The following is a 19,202-nucleotide window of genomic DNA, read 5'->3' on the forward strand; positions in this document are numbered from 1 at the left end:
GGAAAATGCAATAATTAACAGTAATAGTAACAGAAACAATGCGTAGAGAACGAGCAGGTTTAGCGTCAGTAAGTACCATCATATGTATTTTCAAGGCGTAAAAGTATTTGATAAACTAAACTTAAAAAACTCAAATTTTCAAGGGCGGTACCTCTTAAAGAAGGGATAGCGAAGAAAAGGGGGGACCAATTACAAATTCTTTTATTATCCTCTTCAAATTCTCAAGCCTAACCATTTGATAAAACCGGATGCTTGATAACCAAGGCCTTCAATGGCAGAGGCCACCATCCTGCAGTGTACCTGAGTACAATAATTATGATGATGATGATATTCATTAAAACACCACAAACACCTTAATAATGTAAACTCTGCGAAACGACGGACACAGAAAAAATGGGAGACGGGACAAGTGCTGCGTCCAGTCTCACGCATTCTCTTTGTCCGTCGTTCTTGGGCTGTTTGCATTATGCACCAATGCCAACTTCCTCAATTAAGAGTCGTTGTGAATGACACGTACTGCCTCGTGGTCCCTGAAGGAGACTTGGAGGCCCAACACCTGACTTCCATGGCCCTCCGAAAACGCATACGGCAATGACGGTACCAGATTTCGGTAACATTGTCTAAACGAAGGCAGTCTTTGGTGCACGTTGCGGAGAAAGCAACCGCACCAGCGCATTACCCAAACGCCGACCTTCTCTTAATAATTCCAAAGGAATCAATTGCCGATTGAGAGCAGAAACCGGCGTCAGCGCAGGAAACCACGAATCAGCTTCTTGGGAAGCGTTTGATGCCACAAGCCGTTTCATAGCAAGAGCGTCAACTTGCCATTATCGTGAGGTAGACGTTTGCCCCAGTACACCGCAGATGTAGGGCGCGGGTGGACGTCGCCAAATTTGCGAACAGTCAAGCAGCAAACTACACCATCTTCATATCTATGCTTAAACAGCGGTAGGAACGAGCAGCGGAGCTACGCGTAGAAAATATATCAAAGCTACTCTACAGTGTTAAGGGGGATTGCAAAGCAAAGTGTCCCGACCAGCAAGATTGGAAAGCCCTTCGACAACGCGAGCCTTCCAATCTCTGATTACGCGATGGAAAATATTGCCTCCACCTGAAACGAAGCCTTACGGCTATATTTCTAATTTTTCATCGCACAAACGTACTCTGCCTTGGGGATTTTCCCCAAGTCTAGTCAGTTAGGTAGCTGTGATTATAATTCCCTCCAGATATCCAGCCTTAGCCGTAAACATTGCTGAACAATCAGGTAACTGCAAGGCGCAAAAACTGAAAGAGAAAACCCAACAGCAGTCCTAGAGCTACAAACACATGTGCAAGCTGCCCAACAGACAGCTGGAAATATCGTCGACAATAACATAAAAATGAATTGCCCCACATGAACCACATATAAGGGTAGCAAACGCATTCTGATCTGCCGCTATCAAAGTCGAAAGAACGCGTCACGCGATCGGTATTAGGACAAGCACAGAGGTGATCAGGAAACATTTTGACGGTTCCAGCAGCTGGAACAAAACGCTGAATAGAGTTCGCCTTACGGTGACCTACAAGTCGGCAAAGCTCGAATGTCCCAACAGTGAGACCCCTTGTTTCGGCGAATCACTGAACTTATTGCGCAAGAAACGAAGAAAGAGTCACAGTGATGAAGAGTTTGGACACCGCTGACTGTGCAGTCTTTGGCATACTGACGGCACTGGGGTACATAACCGGCCTGTACTTTTCCTTCGCCCGTCAATGGCGACGTCAGGTACGTTTTCATGTTACCACACTATGCGTAATTCTTTTGTTTTGCGCACGCTGTCATACTCTACCGTAATACGTTAAAATTAATTGAGCGCACAAGGCGACAACCACGGATCACTAGTTCGCAATGTTTTTTCAAGAAGGATGATTAATAAACAGAAACCGATGTGCTGAGCACGTTTAGTTGTAATTTAGACCACCAGACATGAAAAGTGGGACGTTCATTAAACAGTAATGCCGCGTTCATACTGTTGCCGCAACTGTCGTAATAACTTTAAAGAATCACGGAATTTTGCGTCTCAGCCAACCGAACTGCGTGACACGCCGTTTTTTCACGTCCATAGACCCCGATATGGTTTTTGCGTCTGTAGTCAGATTATCCTTAGTTGCGCATTACATTGCGCTGAAAAGGGCGAGCGTTTTTTGGACGTGGCTTAGGTTAGGGGCTGCCAGTCGCAGAAACGAAATTCTGTGACGTCATAGCGAAATTGCCGGAAAGTGGCGGGGGTGTCACCACTGCCTCACGTGTTTCCCTTGTGCTCATTATTTTTCAGAACCTTGCGATAAAATTGGTATCATTGTTATCGAAGCAGAGAGGTGTTTTTAAACAACTAAACGTCTTTTTCCTTGATAGCCGCTTAAACAATCCAGCTTATGCACAAAGCAACGCGCTCACATTTGATTTCTAACCAAAGCTTTCATGCACGCTACATCAGGCGGCACCGGGGGATTCGGAACTCGAGGAGTTTTTAGGCGGTCGCAGCCTTCCAGCTGCAGCGCTGGTCCTCTCTGTTCTGGCGTCAATTGCGAACGGCGTTATAGTGGTGAGCTTCGTCGGCCACTACTACGCGCACGGATTCAACCTTATATGGAGTTTGGTCCCCACCCCGGCTGTGGCTGCCTTCTCTTCTGTTGCGCTTGTACCGCTGCTGTACCAACTCGGAGTGCCATCCGTATTTCAGGTAAGCTGAAGAGCTCTTTCCCGGTAGCTCTTTGCCCTTGTGGGCCTTGCGCCATTTATCTCAAATCATCATCATCATCTTTCCCAATAGCTTGCGCAATTCCTGTATATTGCTCAAAAAAGTAACACGAGTTTTTGTAGTTCATTGAACGCCTTTAAGAAGTTCATCCCCATTAGATGGGCTGCTGATTAACAAGGGGATGAAAGCACAGCTGGAACACGGACAGAAAGGAAGTGATATACACACACACGCTTGTAACGGTGGAAGTGAGCGCTGGGGTTTGTAGCAATGGGGAAAATGCACTTTATTTAGAGGGCGAACTTGTGCCCGTAAGTCCGCTGTCACCGCCAGCTATATATAGCGTCCACAGAAACTGCTCCTTCATCTTTTTCTTCGCCTTTTTTCCCAGCCGCTCACTTCAACGTCCTCACTTCAAATATTGGGTCTGGACTACTGGGTCTGACTGGCAATGATGATAATAATGCCGTTGCATTAATTTCTGTCCGTGTTCCATCTGTGCTGTCGTCTCCTGATTATGTTCAACCAACAAGCCCAAATAGCCTTTTTAGTGCATTTGACGGCTGATTAACCGGTTTATTAGTGATGTACCCTTGAAAGGGCGCTCTAAGATATCTTGAGCACTTTTTGAACGTATGACCCGCTCTTTTGACGTGCTAAGCAAGCCCACCCTATCTCCGATGTCATGCGATGTACCACGAAATATTGCAAACAAGTATGGCGAGAAGTTACATGGTAGCTAAAAATGTTTCTTGTTTATTGTGTTCCGCAAACGTTTGGTACGGGATGTGGCCGATGGTGCCATTAGGGGCAATATCACTGCTATCACCCCATTACTTTTGTTTGTAGCAAAATTCTCTAAAACCCGTGCAATGGCAGTACAGCTACAGCGTAGCCAGCAGTTAAAATTTGAGCTGAGTTCCTGCTGTGTTTAGCTCATTATTGAATATAGCTATGGCCTCCATCCGATGACTAAAGCTTTTGCAGCCCTTAAGGCACCAACAATACAGACATTTCATTCGGCCCCGAACTATAAATCGGGTCGATACAAAGTGTGAGTGGCGAAGGCGACTGCTCCTAATGGGCATTTTTTTCTTGTTCTTCTTCCATTAAATTCACTGAAGTACCTCCGCATGCGCTTCAACAACAAGGTCGGCATCACGGCGTGCATCGTGTACTTCGCACTCAGCGTAAGTTGCGTACAAGAAACGATTTTGTCATCTGATTTGAATTTCTAAAGTCGTGTGACAAACAATACTGTAAAAAACTCTTGTAAATGCGAGCGTACGCTTCCTAGATTGACCTTTCGCATTACAAGGCGAATTGTTATTATTTCGGAAGAAAGCGCTGCGTGATGTTCACCTGTTTCGAGTTCGCTTATAGTTCCAAAGAAGCATTCCCGAGCTGCCATATTGATTTCGAGGATGCGCTCTTTCAGTATTGCTTGCCAAAAATCCCACATTCCACTTTTTCAAACTGATTCCAAAATTTTTTTCTAACACACTTCGCTCATTGCCCACTGCACTCAACTCCTACTAATTCTATCTCCACAAGGACTGCGATAAACTTCGTATTATCCGAACTTCCAATTAGACGAAGTGCACAAGAACAGCATTGTTAAAAGTCCGCAGCATGTCTCCTATCTTGATTTCCCTTTTCGGAATTGAGACCCGCAAAATTTCGTATTTTGAAATTTCGAAATTCCCAAATTTCAAAATTTCGAAAATTAAAATTTTCAAGTTATCGAAATTTCGATATTTTAAATTTTCGAAATTTCGAATAGTGATTTCCGTCGCAAAGTCGAGCCTATACTACACGCGTTGCCATGATAGATAGAGACATATCCAAAAAATCTAAGGCTTAGCGTGCACCACACAAAGAGCTCACAGAACACTGTGCATAAAAACAATACTAAAAGGTTGAGAACCTCCAAAAAGATGGATGCATACGCTGATGCGAGGCTGAACTGGCCTGTCGCTTTGTTAACTGCGTGCTGCCTTCTTTGTGATGGCGCTGACGTCTACACAGAACAATGCTCTGTTTTTGCGCTTGAAAAGTTTGACTTTTATCGACAAAGGACGGTCACCTAGATGCTTCGTATTCGAAATAACTTCCAATTACCCGTTGTAATAAGTTTTAGATTTTAATTATCAAGCCATGTATTCTATGGGATTGCGAATAAAATTGCCTGGACACGCGTCTAACTTCCAATCAACCGAAACTTCCAAATATCGACTTTAGGTTATCAGTGAGCCGACTGCATAGCGACTATTCAATGGGTCATCCATCTGCGGTTGAAGTATGCCCGTTCTTGGTGCGAGACACATCTTTGAAGCACCTATTTGAAGCACCTATGAGGAAATTCACTTTCAGCACCTCCTGAAGTTTCTAATCAATGAAGCCTAACACTGAGCACCCAAACAAAATCTACTTGCAATGCGAGCTGTTCGGAAGAAATAATTCAACACTTTTTCCTGGCTTACTACGTCAGTTCTTGGTCCCTGGGTGTCCTCATCATTAGGCGGCATCAAAGTTCAATTAGCACTAGTATTCGCACAGCGAACAAATACACTAATCACTCCTTAACTCGAAGTCATAAAATCCGCTGAAAATGTCCAGAAAAGAGGTGTTTCGAGTTTTAAGCAAAATGCCGAAAATGTGTGCCCGGTCACTGAAATAAGAGGTAATGGCGTTATTAAAAGCCCCACTGCCCAGGGGAGCTTTCGTAATAAAGGGGAAAAATTTCCCATAAATTAACGAATGTTATTATTCGGAATAAAGCGCTGGGTGATGCTCGCCTGTTTCGAGTTCGCATCTGGTCCCAGAAAAGCCTTCTCGCGCTGCTCAATGCATCGCATCATTGTCGGTCGCCACCGCCACATTCTACCTTGTTGCGAAGCAGGCGGACCACTTTTGTTGATTGTGTCGTGGTAGGCAATTCTCCAGGATCCTCTTAGTCCTCGTGATAAGCTGTATTGTCCACAGCTCTCTAACAATGTAGGCCTCGGACGGCATTCCAGTAGCGGGAATAACGGCATCGTACACCTGAAACTTGCCGTTCATGACCGTTTTCGACCTGTAGTGGGAGCTAAGCGTTAGAACAGGGGTCTTATCAGCTTTCTGTAGCGGACTTTGTCTTTGTCGGCTTTGTCAAAGTTTCGAGATATCCGCAGTCTCCGGAAAAAAAACAATTCGAGATAAAGGGGGTGGATACAAGGCGCCTACGGCAGGTAAATGGACCACGAAAAAAAATGCGGCTTAACCAATATTTTGAGACATCCGAGTTCGAGCTAACGAGGCATAACTGTACTGCTAATTTTTACGCAGAGTCTATATTTCCGTCCCACGGCGCTCCAGCTCAGCGTTAAAGTCACTGCTAGTGTCCTGTGCGACGGCATTCGAATTTTTAAAATTCGGCTGAGACCAGCTGAAGTGTTGGCCGCAATGGTGTAGACGTTCCGTCATAGCTTCCTAATACCAAGGGCGGGAGTTCGAGTCCGACTGTTATCCCGTTTTTTTTCCCTATATCTTTACCTTCAATTATAATTTGTTGGCTTACATTAGTATTCGGTGTTTTAAATTATGGCTCTCTGTTCGTGGGGTTATGTTGGGTAAGGTTGCCTTACGTTACGTTCCGTTAGGGAGAGCCAGACATGGCTTTTTTTGTGAAACGGAAGTGCACATCACTTTAGGGGACTTCTTTAAGTATCGTGGGCCGAAAATCCAGACACAGAGAAAATTTTGTCTCTTTGAAATGTTGTATTACCAGTATTTTGATGGTATGTGACAAGGCGCTGGTGTTAACCTTTCGATTTTGCTCGCACCTACAGCAAACTCTCGGTGCCGTGGGAATATACAGTGCCGCCGTCGGAATATCAACTCGTACGTATTTATTTCAGACATCATTTTGTAAGTACACTTTTATTAGAAATAAGTATATGAAAGAGCATGTTGATATCGAGAATGTAAAGACTCCTTCTATAGCCCGACAGGCAAAATCCGCAATTCCACCTTTGAACTATACAATTGATGTTCTGCTCTGAACAACTTAATCATCAGGGAGCAGCAACGCCATTGAAAAACTCCCTAATTGTGTTAGGTCAGAAAACACGGACGTGCGAAGAAAACTTTGACATGCACATAAAATGCAGCCGCATGGCTAGAAAGGAAAGCTATACAGCTTTTTCAGAAACTTCGCAGATGAAATAAAATTTTTCCTTGTCCAGGATTCCTCCCTCGTCGCTCACTTCAAATTGTTAATCAATTCGCTGTCGTGATACAAACGGCCAGCCTTCTGTTTACTTCAGTTGGTAGAGTGACTAACCTATATAGTCGGTGGTTGCGGGTTCGAATCCTTAGCCGGGTCGAGTTTTTATTGAACTCGAAGTTTCTGAAAAAGCAGTATAGCTTTCCTTAGCAGCCGTATGGCTGCATTTCCGATATATGTCAAATTTATTTTCGCAGAAACGTGCTCCACCTTGGGGAATACTTATAAGTTTAGTAGAAAAACAGGGACGTTTTACAAAGTATCAACTATACACCATGTGAGCTATGCGGTATTAGAGCCATGTAAAGATAGCGTTATGTAGGAGGAGGGCCACCCAGAGAAAACACAAGTTTGGTTTTTTCGAACGATTGCCTTATTAGAATAACACTGACACCATGTTTAACCAAACCTTCGCTCAAATAAGCTGCATAATTAGGAAAAAAGAGAATGACCATGCGACTCCCCAGCTCATTTCTCGCACTAGAACATATGACGTCATATGCACAGCCGTGCGCTTTGCTGAGGCCGGGAAAAGCAAACGGAGGGTATTGAGGGCTTATAAGCTTGCAGAACGAGCTCTACTTGTTTAAGTGTAATGCGTATTCATTTTACAGCAGTAAGAATGGTCGGGTGAAACGATGGAAGTTACGAAAGTGAACGTAAACATAGAAGTACAAGTGCGCACTGCTGTCCGTACTGCGCGCACTATGCTTGTTATAGCTGCATAGCAGTGCGGCGCTTTGGGGTTGTCTCAGACGACACTGGCTGATTGGCGTAAGCGACATTGTCTTGAGTGACCCCATTTGTCGAACATGCGCCATGTTTCACGAAACAATTGCTACCTACCGTAACAAAAACAAGCCAGATGCAAATACGGTAAAAACGCAATGCGACCCGCCACGGTGGCTCAGTGGCTAAGGCGTTGCGCTGCTGAGCACGAGGTCGCGGGTTCGATTCCCGGCCGCGGCGGCCGCTTTTCTGATGTAGGCGAAACGCAAAAACGCCCGTGTGTACGAGATTTCGGCGCACGTTAAAGATCCCCAGGTGGTCAAAATTAATCCGGAGCCTTCCACTACGGCGCGCCTCATCGCCTGCATTGCGTCGGCGCATTAAACCCTACAATCAAAATAAAAAAACACAATGCGAATAGCGGTATAGAGCAGTATGGTGACGCCATCTATGAGAAATGACGGCAAACAAGTCCCGGCCGCCCGCTGCAGGCTGAAGTTCACTTGAAGACCCGTACATGTGACGTCATTGCAGACGACATAAAACACACGATTTGGAGGGCGAATCAAAATTTTAACATAAATTTATTAATTCCTCAGTGACTAAAGCATCGCTTAGTGCCAGAAACGTTCTGGGGGCAGCATAAAACACCAAATCTTTTGAATAAACAAACTTGCAGTTTGTCTGCATGGCCCCTTTAAGAAACCCTAAGCAGGAGCGGACAAGCATGATCCACATAAAAAACGGGAACATGAGTAGTTCTAGACAACTATGCAAGATAACGCGCAAGTAACATGCAAACAGAAATTTTGTTTACACGGCTAAATAAAAAAACGCAATAAAGATTGCAAGAACGGGCAACTTCAGTATCGAATAGGTCTCTGGAAGAGCTCTACAGTAGACGTGTACAGGAAATGGTTATGCAGGACCCATACTGGAGTTGCGGTCTCCCTTAAAAGTGGCTTATCTGGGGTGAATGGTCGATATGCATGGCACCTGCATTGTCATATGGCGCGCTTTGTTCACGAACCGGATCAACGCGCCGGCTTCTATGCCCAAGCATAGTTTATGCAGGCATGTATTAGCTAGAAATCAGAATTTACAGTGAAGTTACTTATTTACTGCAACAACTGTGGGCTCTCAGAGGAATGAGTTCACTGTTACCCTGTATTCAGAGTCCTCCTTCCACTCGAGCCTCGAGCGGAGAAGATCCTTGAAATCTATTTCCCCGTGCATAAGCATTGCGGAATCATTCCCTCAGACGAGTAGGGAGAAAGTGGTGTGCGAGGAGAGACTCAGAATGCGGCCCTTAGTCGTTCAACTCGGTAGCTTCCGTATAGTGGGCCATGATGCAGCTCAAGCAAAAACACTATAAATAACACATACCTGCTCCGATGGATTACCCACACGATTGCAGCTACCGTCAGAAGCTCACAGCCGTTTCACCAATTCTCATTTGGCTTTAACGTTAACGTTACCAAGGAATAACTCGCGAATCCCACACACCGCAGGATTCGCTAGTGGCGATTACGTCTCCCTTCAGAAGCTCCCGGCTGAGTCACTAAATCTCTCAGGCTGCGACGTGAACATGCCCACTCGTATGAGCACTATACGTCTTTCAATTGAACATCGATGCTTTCGAATGTACAAATCATGAGTAATTAAATCATCTGACTTGTACTTACAGCTATCAATGTAATCAATATTCAGAGGACTTATCTCAATGCACTGATTAATGTGCGATAAACCTAGATGTTGCACAATGGAACGCATATTGGGCCCATGTGATTTATTTTAGAAGCAATCGTTGATGTTATTTAGCTATCTTCGTTTAGCACTTGCTCCTGGGAAATGCTTAAAAAGTCCGCTCCAAGCAATGGTGCTTGATTTTCATCGATAAACTGAAAGTACAAAATCAACCAGAATATTTTATGCACATTCCTGTTTTGCGTTAAAAGAATGTCCACTCTACACGTTTCTATAGGTGTGGTTAAAAATGGGCCTGCTAACGCTGTAAGTAGACGCTTAAAAAAATGTCCGTGGATCGCTGGCACCGAAATAAGGATTGTGAGAGCGAAGATTAAGCCCATGTACCTCGAAATTGGGTTTAGTAGCCCCAAATAATGGACTGACAACAGGTTACTGCCTTTGCTTTGCACTCGAAGCAATGCAATGTTTGCTTTGCCCTTAAATCACTCAGCCAATTATCTCAATGTGAAATCATGCAATATGCGTTCTGGTGTTGGGTGGCCGCGTTTAAACTGGGCATTGACACAAGAAAGTCCTAAAACTTCCACCATAACTACGGTGCGTGGATAAAGAGTTCTTTTCGGCGTATTCTCTTCGCCCCGTATATGCTTCTTCTGTACATCCAAATAGAGCCTATTTCTTGTGGTAACTTGCCTTCACTTCACCTTCCAGTGTTTCAGTGCCCGTTAATATACTCAAGCATTGCTGTTGGACTAGCTGGAACTATCTACACAGCCCTGGTAAGAGCTTTTTTTACCCTACGCCATAGTGTCTCTATGCCATTCGCAAAACATTTTTATAAAGGTCCATCATCACAAAAAAATGCAAACACCCAACCTATCTTTTCCCCTTCATAATCGACATACCTTAAGGTGCACCGTTCTCTCGAAGTATCCAAACGATAGCACAAAATCTAGCGAAAAATATTTTGCTTGACTCATTCAATGTTTATCGGTCGATCATTTCCTGAAAAAAATTGCGTTGCCTCTAACGGCTGCCTTTAACGATGAGACCTGCATTCACGGCGTTTATTGCAAGGAGCTCATAGCTAAAGCACCGAACTGCGCCCGTACTACTAATTTCTATCCTCCGGAGTTGTGCTTTTCTGATTCACAATTTCTCCCCATTGACTTCTGTCAAATAGATGAAATGTGGCTTTTATTCGTCTTGATGAAAACCGAGTTTACTATTATTCATAATGATGCCCTCGATGTATCTCATCGTCCACGTTAGGCCGCACTTCTGCATGTTGTTATCTATACAGTCCAACCCGACTATATCGAACCCGTTTACATCGAATTATCCCATATATCCCATATATTGTGCACTATAATGTTACCTGGAGAATATATAGCAAAAAAGTACGGCTACATCGAACAAAAAAGGCAGCCGCAACCTATATATCGAACTTCGGCAGCGCAAGATTGCCCCCGAAGTTGGCTTTCCCGCGCGGCAGCTGGGCGAGCTGCCTACGCCTCCTCCCCCAGTTTGAAAAGTCACTTAGCCCAAGCGCTCGCGCTCTCGCTCGCTCTGACAGCCACCCCCTGGAAATAGTGGTTGGACCACACTCTCCCGCTGTCTCGCCAGTCTCGCGCGGCGGGCTCTCTCTCCCCTCGCTTCTACGCATGCTTCCCTTTTCGTGTTTTCGCGGTTGACGACGCATCGGTACGCCTTGTTCATCTGTGTTCAACTGTGAGGACTCGACGAGTTCCGCCCCGCCCCCATATTCCGATGCTCTTCACGCGCTGAGCGTTCTTCGCCGCCACTGCGCGGCAATAGAAGGCTGTGGGCTCAGCTGTTTCGAGTCACTTGACAATGTTGAAAAGTGTGTGCTCAACAATGCTTCGAAAATGATGAAGCAAAAGAAGATCGGAGACTATTTCTCGCGCTAGTGTGATGCGGAGCATGTATCTTGCAAGTAAACAACAGTTAGTGATGAGGTACGTTCTGTGCATTTTCAAATTCTTTAAACATTATATATCGAATTATACGATATATCGAACTAATGACCGTTTTTTGGGAGTTCGATATATCCGGGTTTGACTGTATAAGGGATATATTTTTCTTAAAAAAGTGGTTACTAGAATGGGGTGTTATGTGAGCCTAGTTCTTTCGTGGCCTTGTAATTGAGCCGTTTATTTTCGTTTAATTTCTGGCAGGCAGCGGCGGTAGCCTTGCGACGTTCCCTTTCTGACCAAATATTCACGATCAGTGCCAACCGAATTTTAAACGTCTTGTCGCAACCTTCTCACACGCCCTTACACTCGCCCCGTACTCCCCTCCTCTACTTTCGTGCTGACTTCTCACCTATTTTCTTGCTCATTGACTGCGCTTTCGAATCCGACATGGTTGCCGCACTTGCTTGCTTCTTCGTGCTTCCTTGATCAAGGAGAGTCAAGTGACACAAAGTTTGTCTTCAGGCCGTGCAGCATTCCCTTGAGTCGGTGGTAACACAAGGCGCAGGTGCATTTATGACATGGTTCGCTCTTTGCTTTCTTTGTTTTCTTATCTGCTAGCTAAAAAAACGGGATAATAACTCATTTTCGCCGCATTTCAAGCAGTTGAACACCTCGGCCGAAATGGCTACTTTTCTTGGTTCCAGGTACGCTTCGAAGGGCCCATTCCGAGTGAGTCCTTATTGGCTGGAAACAGATGACAGGACATGACGCCAAACAAGCACAGCAAAAGCTTTGTTCGCTTACCGGCCTCTTTACGGGAGGCCCCAGCACAATTGCCTGTGTCGAGATTTCGACGCACGTTAAAGGTCCCCACGTGGTCGAAATTCATCTCCCCTTTTCCACTAAGGCGCTGTTCATATTCCAGGTGCAGCTTCAGTGTGTAAATCCCTAAAAATTAAAATTCACGAACGTCGGGGTTGTTGTGCACTGCAGAGATTCAGGAACCTAAACAACGTGTTGATTAAAATGGACGCGAAACGGACGTAACTGATCGTTCTGACATAATTAAAAAAACACCAGGCAAAATTTAAACCCCACATCGAGTGAAAGTACGATCGTGGGCAATGAATAACTTGTTTCCATCAATGGCGTATCATCAGGTGCCCGAGAGGATCGCATTGATGTTTTCAACAGTTTTGATTGGGGAAGTGTTTCAACAAAGAATGTAGTCTGTCCCAGGACTCCACTAAGATTTTTAGAGATTAATCAGCCTAAAGCGAGCACAAACCATGATAAATGATGCTTATATGAGCGCAATAATTTGCTTCCTTTCTGCGACAGGGCGGACTACGAGGTGTTGTGTGGGCCGACTGCATTCAAGCGCTGGTGATGTTTGGCTCACCTTTGACGATGATTGCAAAAATTCTGTATGATTCGAGTTATTCCAGCCCGCCTCTGAGAACTATGAGGGATTTCAACTTCAAAGAATATATGTTCCGGTAAGTTTCTCAATGTGACTAAAGCGCTTAACAAATTAGTGATGTGTTCTAGTGTAAAATGTCAAGCAACTTCACACAGACGGTTTAATTGGAGCAATGAACATTCCTGAACCGGAAATGGTAGCAGAGGTCACTGTAGTTCAAAGTGAAGAATGCTCGGCCTAACCACACATCCCACATTTCGCACTGACCAGTTACTGCACCTGCACCTGCAATAAAGCACAATATTGAGCTGGTTTATAGTAAATAAGGAGCAGAAGAGCAGTGCAAGTGGGCATGCTAGAAGACCGCATGGAAAAGCTTTTTTTAGAGGACAGAAGCTGGAGGAGGTCATTAGACTATTTGAACAAACTGCGTCACCATTATGTTACACAATGATTGTTGCTTGCCGGAAAACCGCGGACGTGCTGTGCTACTCTTGTTTATGTTAATGTGATCTCCTTTCCTTTTTTGATGTTAGGAATGTTTATGCTTTGGTGCGAACAAAATAAAAGGAACCCCAGTTGCATGCAACGGATTTTTTGGGCGCGGGTCAGGCTACCCCGTGTAGGCTACCAAATATGTAGCGTGAAAAGCGAAATATAACCAAAATAAACATTCGGTAAAATACTAGCCACTCAGCAACAACTTACAAACTATTATGCAGAAGATATGTGGCGTAGTGAAGGAAAAAATGGTGTGGGCGGAGAGGAAAAATCCCGTTGGCAGTGAGCACAGGTATGCAACAGTAAGTTGGACACATCATGTGGCCCCTAAAGCAACCATTTCAAGCTTCGACGACCCATGCAGCTTCTTAGGACAACAGCTGAACCATTCAAATTCGTCGTCGCTATATATAGCGACGAATATTTGTTTCCTCTCCTTTAACAGAGTGTAATTCAATTTTATATTCGCGCATATCGCAGCACCAAACTGGACTTCACAAGTGATGAGAACCTCTGGAGTGGCGTGATAGGAGGGCTTTCGTACAACCTCGTCCGAATGGCGTTTGATCAGATGACTGTTCAGAGGTTCATGGCAGCGAGGACGTTACGAGATGCGAAAAGGTTGGTACTTGCGCTCTACGAAATTAGTATATTAGTCACATTTCAGCCAACGATGACATTTGGCAATCATTTGAATGTTGTAAGGTAATGTTGACTACAAAAGCTCAAATGGTCTGTCACCACGCAGCCACTCAGAAAAGTGCTCCTGTCAATTAAAGGCAGTGGCATTAAAAGACAAAACAGAAATGGTATTCTGGCCGATATGTGTTCAATAAGCACCTAATGAATTCATGCAGATATTTGGTAGCGTGTAGTTAACATTTACCGCATGTATGTATACGTCTAAAGGAAAGTGCTGCGAGGGGGCTCGAAAATAACATTGAATAATTAGAAGGGCGGGGCGTACAAGGTTATCTTCGGGTAGGCCTTGTATACATTACGCTGTTTTATTGCACTACGTTGTGTTATTTGAACGTAAACAGCATGTGTGGCCCGTGGGTGGCTCCATAAGTTAATATAGAATACGTTAAACATCCCCTTCTCTTGTGGCAACTTTCAAGCCGCTAGGGTTTGCGCAGTTAATTTAGGCGAGGGTTAAAAACCTAGCAGCATTCAGGCTTGGCCACATGGCTAACACTGCAACTTGAATGCTGTTGGAGACAACTATATAATAAAAATACCTAGTTGGGGCGAGTCTTACTCCCTCTATCGCTTTTTTACTCTGTTCTATATTTCTGTTTGGTTGCTCGTGTTCAGTTCCTACGTCAGTTCGTACGATGGGAAGCGTCCCCAAAGCACTAAAATATCTTTTAACATTGAAACCATGCATAAACAACGTGTTAGATTTAAACAGAGGCAGAATTTTTTGTATAGAAAGCTATACGAGTCTTCATAGATTACGTTGAGAAGTGCGCGCAAAGAAAGCCTAGTTTGCGGTTAACTCAAATACAGGAGAATCGTGATTAATTTCGGTAACCACTTGCATAGAGAGGAAATGCCTACATTCCAGGTGCTCACCTAATAGCCACCTATCCTGTTATAGGCTGCCATCTATCTTTCTTTTTAAGTGCGTCGAACGCACGCCAACTGCACAAGTCACTCATACAGTGATCTGTTCTCCACCATTCCTAAAGATCAGGACGATGTGCCTTACTAAAAAAGAATACAGAACTTTTTTCTTGTGACCTTCGTATCAGCCAATCAACAAAAACTATAGTTGTTTAATTATAAGGTCATACCCACCTTATAAGTATTCATGAGTGCGGGTCAAAATTTAAATTTCGTGTCAAACGTTTTCCCCTCTACAGTTCTCTCTCACACCCAATCTTTCTTGGTCAAACAGGGTGCCCATTTTTGTAGGTATTTCTTATGCAGTTTTTATAGCAAATCATATTGGTATTTATCAATATTTTTTTTGTTTACGGTCGCAGGGTAGCCATGGGTGGCGCGGCGTCTCTCCTCTTCTTCGTCGCCTTCATAGCAAGTTCGGGAGCAGCTTTTGTATACTGGTACCGAGACTGCGACCCGGTGTTGCATGGGGCTATCAAGAGTTATGACCAAGTACGTTGTAGCACGGAAATTTCTCGCTGAACATCATTGCAGGGCTGAGTTGCACGGAAATGGAAATGGTGCATAGCAGTATTTATGTCGGTTATAAGTCGGTTGTGTCTGTTATGTCGGTTAGAAGCCTAATACTCGGGGTAAGTACTTTTGTAGCGTGAGCTACACTGCCCGAGGTTGTATGTATGTATGTATTTATTGTACTTAGGAAAAGGAAAAGCCACCAACAGGCGTAGTTTGTCTCGCCTAGGGGGCGGACACCGGAACGCCTGCTGGTGTAGGGGGGGAGGGGCAGGAAAGGGAGAAAAGAATACATAGGAATAGGAGGATAGGGGGAGAAGGTTGACATTACGATGCATGTAACCTGTTTCGCGTGGCTCGTGGAGAGCCGTGCTGCGCATGCGCGAGGAGCAGTGACGTCACACGGCGCACAGAACGTGTCTCGCTGCCCGGCGTCTCTCACACCGCCAACGCGCCAAGCGTCTTCGCCGACCTCCGTTCCGCACGTGGCGGCCCGGTCCACTTGATGGTCATGCGAGGGGTGGCCGGGTGTGCAACCGATGGCTTGTGCGTCGCAGCAACCCCGGCGTGCGCCTGTGGAACCAGCTTAGCTCCGGGGCGATTGGTGACGCTGTGCCGGAGCCGCTTGTCACATAATGCGTACACCGTGTGTGGGTCATTGAAGCAGCAGTAAGCATGATAATCAAGCTAATCCTAGACAACCATGTAAGTGTAAGGTAAGAATAACCACCTGAACCTTAACTCACGCTACGTATATCCTGCCATAGCAGAGCTAAGCCACTGCTAATTTTTTTACCGTTTCACAGTGCACCTAAATTTAACCTGTAATGTCATAGGAATGATGAATGAAGAGGGGAAAAAACACCTAGATCTCAAGGGAAAGATCTAGGTATATTTGGAGAGGGGGTTGGTGGGGGTGGGATTACAGATCCGTGGTTACACGATCCCAACAAACTGACATGTGCCCTTAAGATTTCGGCACCCTCATTCAGGTAGAATGTTTTCACCGTTTTCAGCCTACACCCGAGGCTGTGAAATTGCATTGGTTCTCGGTACAGTTCACGGGCCGGGTGGGTGGGCTAGTTCCGCGTGGGGAGCACGCTCACTGCTTCAGACTAATCATGTAAGACCACTCTTCATGGCGAATGGCTCATGACATTGCCGGCAGGGGTGCCGGCAGTATAATGCCTTGTGGATATTGATTAAACTTCGTACGTTATTTTAAAGAAATTGAACCCAAAGGACGTATTTTGAATGGCATTACGCCAGACAAATACAACCACTGACTCGCTCGTCATGTGGTGATAAAACAATGACCTCTGTTACGTGCGGGAAGGCGTCGGCGGACCGGGCTCCGTCGCCCCCGTCATGTGAGGTAGTGTGGTGGTGAGCGGCCAGCAAAAGTTGCTGGGTTGAAGGTTGCGACAAGAACCCAAAGGCAAACTTAACTGGTTTCATGCATTACGAGAGATGAGCCGAAGCAACACAGGAACGATACCCTACGGGTGAGATTCCAGCAGAACTCGACAGAGCGACCGCATGAATTTTCTGCTGCAAAACCAATTCGAACTATACCCCCAGAGGGCGGGTTTTTATTCATTCAGAAGTGCCGTAACGGCTGCGCGGTTTTCCCAATGATTCTGTGCACAGGGCCAGAAAATAGTACAGACACACAACACTCTTTCAGAGTTCGCAAGGCCGGCAGTAGCGGCGGTCATTCAGCCTTAGAGAGAGGGGAGTGGAGACCTCGGGGGCAGCATCCGTGTCACCGGAACAAGTCTCTACAAGAAGATCCATTTGCTTCATGTCTAGCAGCCGTCGAGGTTGAGTCTCCGACTGCGAGGCGCCCACGCGCCATCCGTTCCCCGGCAAGCTGTAACCTACACGAGCAGGTTTTCTTACAGTGCACCGGAGCACTCCGCAACTTGCAGCCCCCGCCAAAAGGGTAACGGCGTGCTGAATCGTAACACCGCACACTAGGAATATGGGGTTGTCAAGCGAAACTATGATTTTAAATGCAGAGCATTTCTTAGCCTCGCCTGTTCCTGCGTCGGATGGTGTCAACAGTTCCGCGTCCGCAGCAGGTGCGCCTCTCCTTCCCTCCTCTCTCTCAACAGCAGCTGGCGCGCGCATGCGTCGTAGTCAGCCCGCTCGCTCCGTCGCGGTCTCGGCGTAACAGGTGCGTACGGGGGGGGAGAGCGCGCTGCGCTGCAAATATAGCGGCTAGCGGTCGCTCGTGTTTGAGTCACTGCGTTGCTCCTTCCTTCCTTGGTTGACGCTCGTGCCCACGTTTACTCGTGTCTGCTACTCCAGCATCACGGAAGAAGCGATGGAAGCAACACTGCCTTCAATCAGTACTGAGGCCCCAATGCTCTGCATTTACTCGTGTTCCCCTCGCGGGAAGGCACGGGAATTTTTTTTTTGATATCGCGCACACTGGCAGGTACTCGGATGTACATTATTCAAAACACCACAACATGCTTTAGTGCAAAGGTTAATAGATTTAAGTGCTAATGTTTTAGGGAACTATAACCGACATACATGGGGGTAGCGGGGCGTACGAGCGTGCAATTGAGTAGGGTGTGAGGGGCTTTTTCATATACGTGCTACGTACTGATGTTTGCGCACCCGCAATATAGCTCATTGGCTAACGCTTACTGCCAAACACGGGACTGCAAGTTTGATTGAATAACGTGGGGGAAGTTTCTCTTATGTGCCGGGGGATGGTGTTAGCAGGGAAGATTTATTGCGCGTGCAATAGAAGGGGCATGTCGACAAAATGTTTGCAGAATTCTGTTCATTTTGCGCCACTGTGTCACCCCAGCGAGCGAAAAAATATCAAAAGATGACAGAGTTTATATAGCACGCGGATAGAGCTGTTTCATAGTACAGAGAAGTGTCTTCATCACATTAGCCAGGTTGCCTTGACAACGATAAATAGAAGCGTGGCGCGCCAGGTGCGTGTGCCTCGACGGGACTTGACTCCCGCGACCGCTTGTGCTCGCTGTATAATCGGGTCTGCAGCCCGAGCGGCGGCTAAAGAGGAAAGAGTAGGAATGACATCGATGAAAGGCCAACACTGCGGGCAATATAATCAGCGGCAGGCAATACTGCGGGCAGTACAATCAGCGGCAGGCAGTCAGTGCTACTGTTGAAGCGAGTTAACGGTACACTGAGACTGTTAAAGCTTTAAGCACGGTGCGCATGGCGTACGAGGTACAGACCTTCATACTTATTCTGGAGAAATTCTGCAGTCAGTGTCTCGGTCAGCCACGCTTTAGCGAGCGGTTCGTCACGTACCGGCTAGGAACGTTCCACGCGTGTTTGGCATGGCTCATGAACAGGCTGAGAAGTTGCCAGCGGCTCCAAAAAACAATATGTCATAAGATTATATAAAGTTGTTTTTAATTAGGCGAAGAGCTCAAAAAGATTTATTTTTCAGAAATTATTTAAAACCTTCCCGTGAGACAAACAAGAAAAAACAGCCGCGTCGGCGGATTGCCTCGAAAGCGCGTCATCCCTATTTCATATTTTCCGCTCTTTCGAAGGGTGCTTTTTCAAAGAAAGTGCTACGAGTTGTGCCGCGCCTCCGCCAGATGGCGCCACGCGTCCCGCGACCGAGAGAAGACGCAGTGAAACATCCCCCTCGCGAGGGGCATGATCAAATGCAGAGCATTTCCGGGGGCGCACGACGTTAAGTAGTTTGCGTTACGTTAATGTTGTTGCACTTGTGGCAACTGCTGACGAGAGAGCGC

At 45.8% G+C, this 19,202-nt stretch overlaps 1 protein-coding gene across 2 annotated transcripts in view; it reads left to right on the forward strand.

Moving 5' to 3' along the window:
• The first annotated feature begins 1,453 nt into the window (after positions 1-1,453).
• LOC144137938 (sodium-coupled monocarboxylate transporter 2-like) overlaps positions 1,454-19,202 on the forward strand; it is a 33,165-nt gene continuing 15,416 nt past the window's right edge. For both annotated transcript variants that reach the window (XR_013315764.1, XM_077669970.1), the window contains exons 1-8: positions 1,454-1,762; positions 2,475-2,720; positions 3,863-3,928; positions 6,569-6,620; positions 10,156-10,223; positions 12,723-12,880; positions 13,786-13,926; positions 15,297-15,426. Coding sequence is in view for 1 of the 2 variants with exons in the window: in XM_077669970.1 (XP_077526096.1) it covers positions 1,658-1,762; positions 2,475-2,720; positions 3,863-3,928; positions 6,569-6,620; positions 10,156-10,223; positions 12,723-12,880; positions 13,786-13,926; positions 15,297-15,426 (966 nt within the window). In the remaining variant the exon portion in view is untranslated. The remainder of the gene's footprint in view (positions 1,763-2,474; positions 2,721-3,862; positions 3,929-6,568; positions 6,621-10,155; positions 10,224-12,722; positions 12,881-13,785; positions 13,927-15,296; positions 15,427-19,202) is intronic.

Source organism: Haemaphysalis longicornis, unplaced genomic scaffold (genome assembly GCF_048455015.1).
Source record: "Haemaphysalis longicornis isolate Haplotype H1 unplaced genomic scaffold, Haemaphysalis longicornis Haplotype H1 scaffold_5, whole genome shotgun sequence".
Taxonomy (NCBI): Eukaryota; Metazoa; Arthropoda; class Arachnida; order Ixodida; family Ixodidae; genus Haemaphysalis; species Haemaphysalis longicornis.